The sequence below is a fragment of the Podarcis filfolensis genome (assembly GCF_964270895.1).
Source record: "Podarcis filfolensis genome assembly, chromosome: 12".
NCBI lineage: Eukaryota > Metazoa > Chordata > Lepidosauria > Squamata > Lacertidae > Podarcis > Podarcis filfolensis.
Window position 1 is genome coordinate 25,237,325 of NC_139614.1, and position 12,951 is coordinate 25,250,275.

General features: G+C 40.8%; 1 protein-coding gene across 3 annotated transcripts in view; it reads right to left on the minus strand.

Moving 5' to 3' along the window:
- Nucleotides 1-498: 498 nt before the first annotated feature.
- Nucleotides 499-12,951, minus strand: part of ABCB5 (ATP binding cassette subfamily B member 5) — a 50,445-nt gene continuing 37,992 nt past the window's right edge. For all 3 annotated transcript variants that reach the window (XM_083578479.1, XM_083578477.1, XM_083578478.1), the window contains exons 18-29: nucleotides 11,289-11,435; nucleotides 9,580-9,684; nucleotides 8,323-8,400; nucleotides 7,824-7,907; nucleotides 6,712-6,915; nucleotides 5,661-5,761; nucleotides 4,113-4,253; nucleotides 2,963-3,119; nucleotides 2,523-2,720; nucleotides 1,970-2,176; nucleotides 1,272-1,418; nucleotides 499-1,171 (exon numbers count right to left, since the gene is read on the minus strand). In XM_083578479.1, the coding sequence (XP_083434605.1) occupies nucleotides 974-1,171; nucleotides 1,272-1,418; nucleotides 1,970-2,176; nucleotides 2,523-2,720; nucleotides 2,963-3,119; nucleotides 4,113-4,253; nucleotides 5,661-5,761; nucleotides 6,712-6,915; nucleotides 7,824-7,907; nucleotides 8,323-8,400; nucleotides 9,580-9,684; nucleotides 11,289-11,435 (1,767 nt within the window). In that variant the 3' untranslated portion in view covers nucleotides 499-973. The remainder of the gene's footprint in view (nucleotides 1,172-1,271; nucleotides 1,419-1,969; nucleotides 2,177-2,522; nucleotides 2,721-2,962; nucleotides 3,120-4,112; nucleotides 4,254-5,660; nucleotides 5,762-6,711; nucleotides 6,916-7,823; nucleotides 7,908-8,322; nucleotides 8,401-9,579; nucleotides 9,685-11,288; nucleotides 11,436-12,951) is intronic.

Sequence of the window (12,951 nt, forward strand, 5' to 3'; positions counted from 1 at the left end):
GGAGCAACTTGCAACTATACACAAGCAGAAAGACCATTCCCTCATCTACCTACCTTGCATCTTCATTTGTTGAAACCAGTGTGGCAACCGCTGTTGACAGCCAATCACAGATGAAGAGAGAACATTTCACTTCCCTTAGTGCCATTTACAGTGGTACCTCGGGTTACATACGCTTCAGGTTACATACGCTTTAGGTTACAGACTCCGCTAACCCAGAAATAGTGCTTCAGGTTAAGAACTTTGCTTCAGGATGAGAACAGAAATCGTGCTCCGGCGGCATGGCAGCAGCAGGAGGCCCCATTAGCTAAAGTGGTGCTTCAGGTTAAGAACAGTTTCAGGTTAAGAACGGACCTCCGGAACGAATTAACTACTTAACCCGAGGTACCACTGTACTTAAAAAGCTTTTGTATTTCCTGGCCTGTTTAAAATCCCATGTCTAAGAAAGAAGAGGGCATGCCCTATTTGTGTTTGGGCTAGTTGAAAAGATAATTTAAAAAATTGGTTCTTACTGGGGTTTCCCAGTTGTTGTTTTTTATTACTATTACAAAAGTAAAATCAACACCATGATACAAAAACATTCTGTAACAAAGTAAAATATAAATAAATCTCTCTCGTTTCTCATGAAGATGCCCAGCAGGCCTGCATCCCACATTCACAGCCTCCTGAGCATTACCTGGTGATGGCGATAAGAAACAAGGCACAGTTAGCCTTCATCTTGATTGGGACCCAAAGAACTATTTCAGGGGTGCTGAAGGGCATAAACATGCCAAAGGACGACTTGACTTTCCTCTTCTCGGAACAGGAGATTCTCCCCTCTTCCTTATATTACACAACCCCTTCATTTCCAAATGTGGTTTCGTCATACGGTACAGGGGACTGTTCTCTGACAGACTCAAGTACAACGCTGCCTTAGGCATAATTTGAGGGTTGGGTTTTTTTGGTTTTTTGGTATCCACAGACTTTGCAGCCTGGGCTAATGAGGTACTTGTGCATTGACAAGTGCATGATAGAATCCACCCATGGCCAGCAGCTGGCTGTGAGTTCCCTGTTCCACTACTTTGCCATTCTGGATGACTGCTATGATGTCAGAATTCTGGATCGTGGACAACCGATGAGCAATAACGATGCAGGTCCGACCCTTTCTAGCTTCATCCAAGGCCTTCTGGACAATCTGCAGGCATGGGCAAAGAAAAAAATAATATTTAGAATGATAGCCTCGATTCATCCCTACCCTGCTGCAGTGCAGGAAGCAAGGCTGCAAGCTGACTAACCTTTTCACTTTCTGTGTCAAGAGCTGACGTGGCTTCATCCAGAAGAAGTACTGCTGGTTTTCGGACAAGGGCACGGGCAATGGCTATTCGTTGTTTCTGTCCTCCTGAAAGCTGTGCTCCTTTGTCACCTACTCGAGTATTATATTTCTGTAGGTTGTTGTTTTTTAAAAAGAAAAGATCACAGACATTGTGAGTGTTGTGAAGAGCAAGTTACACCTTTCTGCATCCTATCGAAACTAATAGGCTGTGCATCTGGATCCTGTGCAGATGTTTCAACAGAAGCAAGAACCGCTGCTTGCCACAGGACTTACTCAAGGATAAGTGTGCATGGGAATGCAGCCTTAACTATGCACTTAAAAATTAATCTCTGACCATACTTTATATGTCAACATGATAAGGTTGGAGTGGCTACCTGTAGCCCTTGGCCTAATTTCATATATGTGGCAGGGAGAGAGAATGATCAGAGTGTGAGGAGATGTGACACAGAGAGAAAAGGATACACCATCCAATTTTGGCTCCAGCCCTGCCCACCATTAGCACATGGCCCCCTCAGGAGGACCCTAGACAGGAAAGATGCCCCTTCCCTCCTGCAAAGGATTTAGCTGTAGGTTTCTATGCAACTGGGATTTGTGCAAAATAGGATAGGTATTCCTCTGGAGAAAGAGAATGCTGGAAAACGTAAGGACATCTTCATTTACCTCTGGGAGATTTTCTATGAAGTTGTGGATATTAGCTGCTTTAGCTGCTTCTTCAACTTCTTCCTGACTGACAACTCGGCTGTTGTCACCATACTGGATGTTCTCTGTAATACTGCAATCAAAGAGAATAGGCTCCTGTTGCACAAGACCAAGTCTGGATCTTAGCCACTGTATATGTAGAGATTTGGTGTCCACGCCATCTGCAAGCTGTAGGTAGAAATGGAAGTACAGAAAGTTTGAAATGAGCTTCTGCAGAGTTGAAAGACACAACAATAGGTAGCTGAACCTGCATAAAATTTAATGGACGCACCAAGTTTATGGTCTATATTTATTGTTGGGAAAAATATATAGACATGTAGCATATATAAACATGTATTTTTAGGAGAAAGTAAATACAAAAACCTGCATATCGGATAAAATATATGCAATTTAAAAGCAATTTTTGTGTGTTTAAAAGAAATGGCAAACGACAGGATCGAATGGACTTATGATTTTGAACACATACAAAACTGACACAGAATGGAAATAGCCGGATCTGTCCATCCCTACTCACCACTTGTCCTGATCCTGGGTCATAGAATCTCTCCAGAAGCTGGATGGAGGTGCTTTTGCCACAGCCACTGCTTCCCACCAATGCCAGAGTTTGCCCCTTGTTAACCTTTAAACTGAGTCCTTGCAAAACTTGAACTTCTGCTCTAGTTGGATATTCAAAATGGATGTCTCTGAATTCAATGTTGCCGTCAAATTTCACCTACATTGCGGGGGGTGGGAAATGAACACAGATATATGTTATGGGTTATGTATAAAGCCATATCTCAAATAAAGGAGTTTCTTTCTGAAGCCAATTTTAAGCAACCAGAAACTGAGCTGACACCAGTAAATAAAACAGCATTGTATTTCTTTTTTTTAAAATTCCAGTGGACTACACCGAGGCCTGTTAGTAAAAGAAGCACAACAATTCTATTTCTGAAAGCACTATCTGTATAATCTTACCAATTTTTCACCTTCTTCACTATAGCTATCAATCACTGGCTTCCGATCCAAAAGCTGAAAAATTCTTTGTGCAGAAACCTTTGATTTGCCAAAATCTGGTGCAAGAGAACTGGACTGAGCAACATTCATAGCAGCAAAAATCACAGAAGAGAAGACTCTGTAAAACACAAAAACAAAGAAGCATAGAATGACCACTCCCCGCTTAAAACGGGGCGCGCCCTTTGCGTGGACGCGTGCAGCCCCTAGATCTGGAGCGGCTCCAACAGCATAGGCTTGGCTTTGCCTTCCCTCAGGTGGGATACCTGGAGGTCTCCGCCTACCTCAGTCAGTTGTCCAATCCCACCTGGGGGAAGCGTTGCCAAGGAGACCAGGCCAGATAGGGGAGGGATTACCTGCCCACACAATAGAGGGAGGATCTTACCTGGGAATCCTCACTTGGCTCTGGATTCAACTGCAACTACTGTTTATCTTGCAGAACTGAGATTTATACAGTGAGCTCCTTTTAACAGGCCTGCGATATTACTATGTACAGTGCATCTCTAACACACTTATCCTGTCACTCAAATAGTGTATCTGTACATATTGTGTACATACTATAATACATAAGAGCAAGCCTAAAAGAGCACCCACTGTCTGCAATTCAATTAATGATAAATTATTTGTAGGACTATTCAAGCCTACTTAAGTTAAGAAAATATACTTGAGACTGCAAACATATACACACTTTGGACTACTTTTGAGTAGACACACATAATTGCAATGTGAATCTATACAAGTATAACTAAGCAAAAGACTATTATAAGAATGCTCAAGTTAAATCAGAGGTGTTTTATTCAACGAGTATACAATTTATGTACCTGATTGCACCAATGATTGATTTGCACACTTGTAGTTATTCACACATAACATTCAACATTTGGGAAACTTTAATGTGGAACTCCCCCCTTTGTCCAAACTGCAAGTGAGGGCAGGACGGAACTTTTGTCGCTTGCTCCTCCTCTGTCACAGTCTCTTGCAGATCAAAAGGGGTCAGGAAACGTTTTGATAGCTACACATATTTATGTATATAGATTTTCACATTAGTATTTAAAATCAGTTTATGTTTTGAGTTCATTGCCTAGCTCTTACAAAATACAGAAGACACACTCACATAAAAAGTTGCTCGAAGTCCATTAAACAATGGGCAATAAGCCACGCCCCGAATCTGAAGACAGCAGCATTTATAAAAAAGTTGAAACACTGGGCTATTCCATATGTAACTCCATGAAGGGGAGCCTTCTTCAAAGAGTCCCTGTTAAACGAGAAAGCCAATTAAAGAGTCACAATTCGTCATGAAGTAAAAGGAACAGTAGAGCTTCTACTCCCAATGTATTTTTAAAAAGCAAGTCAGAGTCATTGACTAAGATGCTAGTAAGCTTTTAAAACCAAAAAACCACACTGAAGAAATGAATCCTCAACAAATGGGGGCAGTGGAATCACACTATCCATTTTCTCAACACCCAGCCCATCTTTGGACATGACTCATCTATATATGTTGGGCATAACAAGCAAGTAGCACAAATCCAAATACCATAAGCCCAATAGCTTGTCATTGTTATCGGGCAAGATTGGTCAAGCAAGGGTCTTCACCACTTACATACTGTGCCCAATCTGTGTAGGTGATAACAATTTCTTATTATTCTGTATCAGTGTGATGTTAAATTTTGAATCCTCTTTTGCAAATACTTTCTTTTGATCCGAGTTGAATATACTTCTAAGTTGTATATACTGCCATCTGTCAACTTCATATTGCCGCATCTCTTCATATGATTTTAATCTGAGTTTCCCTTGTTCCTCTTCCAATAATTGTCTATATGTTAGCCAATTTGTCCTCAATTTTTTGATAGCATATGCCTCCAGCGGTGATATCCACCAAGGTGTCTGTGGTTCCAGATGCAATCTATATTTGTTCCAAACTTTATATAATGCACCTCTTAATATATGACTTGTGAATTCTTTATTGACTTTTACTTTCTCATAATTAAGATGCGCATGCCATCCAATCTGTGTAGGTGAGCTGAGTATGGCAGCAGAACAAGATGAACCTATGCTGCACACTGAGAGACATGGTATCAAAACCAAGACTTGTACTCCACTAATACTAAACCAGCTTGGATCAAGCTAACGCTCCTCAGTGTCTCTAGTGTCATCAGTAAGACTGTTCGAAAATTAGCTGAAAATGAAGTAGAAATTCCTCCCTTTCCATTACAATACTAAAAGAGGATCATGGGAGACACATCATCACATTGCTATGGGAACTCAGAACGGCTGGGAACACAAATAAGACTGTTTGAATGGTGGTTTCTGCATGCACCAAAGTTTTGAAAAGTCTTTTGAAAAGACTGTCTAGCAGTTGTATGCTAAAACTCAACATATTCAAAGTTCTGCAGGAGCCATTGGGCTTTACACATCACTCAACTGCACATTTTGGTACTAGCTGTTTAAAGCCATTGCAAGCCCCAGATATTTGGACCTTAAAGGGGTGATATCTATCTATCTAAATTGTGTATGGGGAAATGGTACAAGGTGGATTCAATCACACTTCCAGAAATTTAACATAATTATGCACAATAATATTTTTAGTTTGTGAAATAATGTAATTAAGAAATAAAGCTCAAGAACTCAAAGAAGACGACGACAGACTTGCATACAAATTTACCTGTATGGACCTTCTACGCTTGAAATATATCTCTCAAAAAATCTGTCTTCTCTTGTTAATGAAACCACAGTTCTTATATTTTCTACAGCTTCTGTTGAAATCTGATTTGGGAAACAAGGAAAGTACAAGGCTTTAGAAAATCCCAATTTCACTAAAGGTTAGGTGTTCTCCATTAGATGTTTAACCTCATAGCCATACACAATATTGAACTAGGTGCAACTAAGGGTCCAGGCATTGAAACAATGTCAGAAGTCAGGCACTTGCACCCGGAGGGTTTGGGGACAGTAACCTGAAGTAACATATTAGAAGTGGTTATTTGCAGTGGTTACTCCTTTGGTCAAGTACTTGCCGGACCATCCAAAGTGCACTATGCTGAGCAACTTGTGGAGGAATCACTGTCCCCACTGTGAGTATTGATATCCCAGCAGTCATATCAGGTAAGTGGCCACGATTCTGCCTGAGCCAGTCTGTCACCTGAGGGCACCCAAATACAGCTGGTGACATCTTCCAGTTCCATGTACAGTCGTACCTAGGAAGTTGAACGGAATCTGTTCCAGAAGTCAGTTCGACTTCCAAAACGTTCAGAAACTGAAGCGCGGTTTCTGATTGGCTGCAGAAAGCTCCTGCAGCCAATCGGAAGCCGCGGAAGCCTCATCAGACGTTCGGCTTCCAAAAATAGTTTGCAAACCGGAACAGTCACTTACGGGTTTGCGGCATTCAGGAGCCAAAACGTTTGAGAACTAAGCTGTTTGAAAACCAAGGTACGACTGTAATTGAACGAACCCTGTATAGATTCCTAGGGCATTCACATCAACTGCTTTAATGGTTGGCTTTAGTGGAGTGTGTTTTAAATCAGTGTTCATCCTTTTACTGTGTTGAAAACTTGATGATATAGAAATATTTTGAAAAGCCAATCGACAAACCAACCAAGGGCTTCTGGGATAGGCATCAGTGGACATGAATAAAAGTTAAGAGCCGTGTTGGAAATTTCCCCTTCTATCACTGCCACAGATCTAATCAGAACCACATGTTTTAACTATATAGAACTCACTCTTCCAGCTTCCTCAAGGGCTTTTTGATCCTTCGACGCATGGCCGGTCACTGATTTCAGTCTTATAACATGGGCTATCATAACAAAAGGAATACAGGCCAGGATGAGCAATGTTAATTGCCAACCATGCACAAAAGCAATAATAATAGCTGTCAAGAGTGTAAAGATCGTTGAGGTTAATAAGGCCAGCCGACTTCCAGTAGCCTAGAAATAACAAAAACAAAAGACAACACGTTGGAAGTTAATCTCATTAAAGAATTAATTGCAAACACACATGCAAGTTAATCATGTTCATTAGTGGGTCTAACTCTGCATATGGCTAGCCATTGTCTTCCTAAAATAGCAAGTGAGGCACAATTATACTTGGTAGTTTAACTAAGAAGGCACAATGCACATACTTAATCTCTCTTTAGCTTCAGCCAATATAGCAGCCCTGCTCTTGCCAAGTCATATTCCTAAAAGTTTTGAAAGCCATTCAGTAGTCCTCACAAAATTCCTCTTTGTTGGTTAGAATGATTCATCAGGAATTTTGCAAAGGCACCTCGGAATGAAAGTAAGAGTCTCTATGCCAACATGATGTCAGCATGAGATGCTACAAATCTAGTAGGCTAGCTGGCACAATTACACCTGAAACCCAATGCCATAGTGCTGAAATAAATCATCCAGAGACATCTCTGTCAAGCAACATTTAAGCGACTGCAGGAGATCCTCTCTAGACTGACCTCTCTCTCACTCTTAACCAACCAAAGACCCTGAGGTGTGCCTTATATTCAACAAGCTACATTTACAGAAGTCAAGCTTATAGCAAGCTGAATCATCGATAGCAGCCACAAATTAAAGACAATGAGTTGTGCACTGCTCAGTTTCATTCAGAGCAGACTCTCTGAAATTTATGAACCCAAGTTAGTCATATCCCATTAATTTCCGATGGTCTACTCTGAGTATGACCAGTACTTGATACAACCCACTGTCTGTGTGGTACATTAAATGCCATGCAGATTCAAAAGTAGATTTATTATGCTCTTTCCACAGAAGCTTCTTTTTGAAATCACTGCAATTTAAATTTCAATTCTATTTTTTTTTAAAGACCCCTAAATAAATGGAAAACATACTCCTTTGACTTGAGAAGCATCTGTCGCAAGCCGGGTTAGCAAAACTCCGATGCCATTGTTATGGTCATCAAACCATCCAATTTCCTGAAAACAAAAAAAAGATGGTTCAAATAATTTTTGCCTTTGCAAATGGATATTGTCATGGCTCAAAGCAGCCTATGAAGCTTTTGAAGTACGTGATAGTTGTTTTTTTTAAAAAAGAAACCTTTAAGAAGTTGGGAGGGATTGTAGCTCTGTGACAGAGCACAAGTTTTGCCTCAAGCTGAATCTTTAGCATCTCCAAGCAAGAGCCGTGGCCAATCAGTGGAGACAACACTGCGCTAGATGGTGTGACTCAGCAGGTCAACTTCCTATGTTCCCGCCATCTTTTGTATAATGACTTGAGGCTTCCCTACTTGGCCTTCAGCATGGGGATTAGAGACTGCCCCTGAAGACAATGGACCACATCCCAGACCCACCCACAAAATTGCCCCCCTTTTCCTGTAGCTGTTGGTGTTACCTGTTGAAGCAATGCTTTGAATGAAAGTGATCTCAACCGCATAGTCAGAGCTTCCCCAGACCTCCCAAACATGAATCCCTGAAAAATGTAAACGTAAAGCATTTAGATTTTATTTACCTGTACAATGCCATAACGTTTTTAAGACTGATGAGCTATTGACTAAAGCGCTGGAAGAGTTGAAGCTATTTACTAATACAGAAGCTCAATAGAAATCCTACAGTATGTTTTGGTATTTTTCCATTTGTTAAGCTAAGTTGAGGAAAGTTTGCTGAGGGCCAACATTTTTTCTGTTAGTTGATCAAGAACCAGGCTGTTCTCATCACAACACACACTGTATTTCCATTCCAGTGCTTCTAGAATAGAAATAAGGCCAGTTTGCAAAACTAGTCACTCTTTGGCCTTTTCAAGCTTGCTCCTCTAATTAAGACACTGATAAAGTGTCCTATAAACATAACACCCACAAATTGTGAGTACTGATCATGAAGGTTACTAGTCCACCTTTCTAGTCCCAAGTTCCAGGGGGCAGAGGGGGACTAGATGTTGGTCTGAGAAATGCAGTAACAAGAAGGGGTCATGAGCAGGAGCGGCAAAACATGCACAAAATTAAGTAGTCAGATAGGAGAAGAAACTAGCTTCCTGAAATTGCAACAATCAACTTCTTCCTTGGTGCTACTGGCTACCAGGCACATAGGTTGCTGCACCATAGGCCTAAATATTCTTTTACCCAATACCTCATCCCATTTTATTTACATTTGGTGTACTTATCATACTGAATGCACTGCAGTGGTTGCATTTCTGAGCGACAGCAGCTCCTCCCTCCATTTATGAAGCTACAACTCAGTCCAGCTGTTGCCTTTGCAATATCAGTTTTAGGTTGCTGGGGCACAGAAGTTTATAGAAGTAGGTGGTAGGATCCTACTCTCACCATCTTGCACCCCAACCCCAGTTCTGGAGCTGCCATGGATCTCATTACAATCAGATTTTACAGTAATCATGCATCATGATTTGACTGAAATGTGCCCAGAAGCTTGTGGGCATCTATATCTTAAATAAATGAAAACCATGGTGCCTCAACACCATTTATTTATCTTTTGCTGGGGAGTGGGGACAGGGATTCCTTGTTTTGCTTGAATTTTCTGAGTGAATTGGTACGTTATCATGGTTTCACAAATTTCAGCAATCCGCTGCTCCATTCTGATATTATTATTATTATTATTATTATTATTATTATTAAGTAGGCCTTAGGATAGTCCTTACCTGGACAACATATGTTATTAAGCTGATCACTCCCAGCATAAGAAACATAAGAGAAAACAACACAACTTTTTGGCTTTTCTTGTCTTTGTCTGTTTCTTGGAAAGCCTGGGTTACAAAGCACAGAGTTAGTCACCAGTACTAGAAAATCATTTATTTATTTTCTACACTGCCCGTCACCCGAGGATCACAGGGTGATTTACAATATAATAAAAAAACAATAATACATAACATGGTAACAAACAAAAACAATAACCCCAGCCTGCCAGTTTAGAAGACCATAGTTTGTTTAGTTAGCCAAAGGCCTGGGAGAAGAGAGCCATCACTGAAGAGGCCCTGTCCTCCACTTCAAAAGGCAGAGACCCTGAGAGAAGAGACTCTCCAAGTGTTAGAAGACTGGAAAGATTAATGTGGATGGAGTTGCCCTTTAAAGCTGCCTAGGGCTTTAAAATGTTATATGCATTTTGAATTCTGATTGGAAACAAACTGGAAGCCAGGCAAGATCTTTTTTAACTGGCCAAATATGTCCAAATCAGAAAGCCAACTTATGTACTGTATTTTTCCGTGTATAACACGCCCCCTGTTTGTGGGGACTCCAAATTAAGAAAATGGGGGGAGATTGTCAAGAGTTGTTGAGCTTTTTTTTTGGGGGGGGGTTGCCGAAAATCGCTCACCCAACTGACCAACGCTGAAAATTGCAAGCAAAGCAAAAGCCGCCATTCGCCCGCCCAATTGACGCAGGGGCAGCCAATCGACAACAGCCCTTGCCGCGGCCACCAATCAACCGCCCAATAGCCACTGACAATCTCCTGCTCATGGCTCCAACCAATCGCCCGTCCCCCCTCTGCACTATCTGTGTATAACACGACCCCCAATTTTTAACATAATTTTTAAAGATAAAAATCTCATCTTATACACAGAAAAATACGGTAATTTCTAGTTGGCCCATAAAAAGGCATGCAGTGGGGAAGACTGAAAGCTACCTTCCTGACCTGACACCAGAGTCACTGTAGCTTATGTGAATCAAACTGGGCTGCACTGGCAGAGCCTATCCAGTACTCTTGCAGCCCCAACCTCTCTACTGCTCCCAGACGAGTACGCTGTAGCGATGACAGTGGCAGGAGGGCAGCTCCATAGCCCCACAGGCTGCCCCCACAGTTGCCCAATATTTAATGCATATTGGCATTAAATCTTTCAGGCTTTTAAATTATCTAGAATGTGTTTTTTAAAAGTATGCACTGGTTGAGAGCAAAAGGTACTGGCAAGTATCCTTATTATAAAGGCACTTGGACCAGATGTCATTATGGAAAACCAACCAATGACACACTGAATTTCTTTGTTTTCAATGAACTGAGAAGAGGGTAACATCTTCTGATTTCTTTCCACAGGGCCTGTAAGACAGAGTTGTTCTGCCTGGCCTTTGGCTTAGAATCAGTTTGATTCCCTCCCCCCTCTTTCTTTTTTCCTTTCTCCTCCTGTGAAGAGGCTGCATCTTAATGTTTTAATGTTGTATTTTAAACTTGTTTTTTAAATTGTATTTTAATCAACTTGTTTTTATTATTGGTTGTTAGCCGCCCTGGGGAGGGCGCGGTAAAAATAAATTTTATTATTATTATTATTATTATTATTATTATTATTATTATTATTAAAGATAATGGAAAGTGGAAGCAAAAGGTTTTTGCAGAGGCTGAAGTATAACTTTCTAAACTTACCCCAATTATTTTACCAAACAGAACAGCAAAGGCAGGCGTGACGCCACCTCCAATGGCAGCAGCAATGATTCCAAACACTATAGAGCAGAATTCGGGCTTATTCAGGGCTAGAATTCTAGAATAAGGCACCTCAGGGAGCTTCTCTTCCTGTAAGAGACAAAATTCCAGTTGTCACCAGCGGGTGAGAACACCGAAGAGGGTAATGTAATTGCCTGGGCAATGAACCATGCTAGCAGGAGATTGCTGGGAAATTAGTATGAACTCAGAATGTACTAAATACGGAAACTTACTGAGCTATGCACACCCATTGATCGTCAGCAAAGTTTTAATTGCTCAAAAATGTGGAGAAAACAAAGGGAGGAAATGGAACAAAAGGTCATGTCAAAATCTATCCAAAAGGGCACTGAAAAGTCAAACTGGATCAGTCATAATGAATGGCAACTTTGACGCATGAACCTTTCTGATGAATGATTTTTAAAAGAGTCTTTTAATTTAATTTAGATTTCTCATCATTTTCATGTTTTGATGTAAGCCGCTTAATTCTTCAGAAAAAAGGGATATCAATGTTTAAAAATTAAAAAGTAAAAATAGACAACATGAGCCTAAAACAGCTATAGCCATCCTTGAAGTTTGTGGTTAGGAAGCAATATCACGAGTGTATCAAACCTCTTCCAAATTGCTTTGTCTATCAGTCAAGCCCAATTACCAAAACCACCAGAGAGATGTACGAAACTGCAATTTCAACCAATATGCCTTTTTCTACAGATATGGACATAGCTGTAATTTTATGTCAGGTTATATGAAGACAGACTCAAGCACACAAGTTTGTAGAAAATATTGCATGAAGTCATGAGGCAATTTTTTCAGACAAGCTATTTTTCACAAGATTGGTAGATACTGACAGAAGCATGACTATATTTCGGCATATTATTATTACTATTACAATAGATATATTAATTGCCTTTAAACCATCGTCTCAGGGAGATTTACTCAAAAGATTATTTAAAACAGTTAAAAACACAAATACATTTAAAACAAGAGTAGAACCTTAACAATTGGGCACTCATGGTAAAGACCCAGCTGGGAAAATCTATTCTCAGCTTTGCAAAATGGAAGCTTCCAGGAATGCTACACTGAGGCTGTGTTTTTAAAGTCTTCACTGGCTCCCAGTTCCATTTCCCCACTCTTAATTCCATCCCTTCTTCCACTTTGCCTACTGTGAAACAATATTTTGTTTATCTGTCAATATCAGGCATAGGCAAACTTGGCCCTCCAGATGTTTTCGGGACTACAAACTCCCATCATCCCTGACCACTGTTCCTGTTAGCTAGGGATGATGGGAGTTGTAGTCCCAACACATCTGGAGGGCCAAGTTTGCCTATGCCTGGACAATACTCTATCTTTTGTTTGTTCTGCACAACTTTTTCTAAACCACTGGACTGTCTCCCGTTTCTGCAATCCCCCCCCCATTTTTTCTTCCTGTGCATGAAGACAAATGCGACAGGGGAAGAAAACAAGAGAGTACTCCCAGGGCATTCGTCACCTGACAAGCAAGTCTGTTTCCACAATGGAAAATGTAAAGTCTGCCCACCAGTGGATCTAAACAGTGGTTCACCTCATCTGCTTTACCTCCCTCTTGTGCTTTGGTTGGGATGGGTGGGTC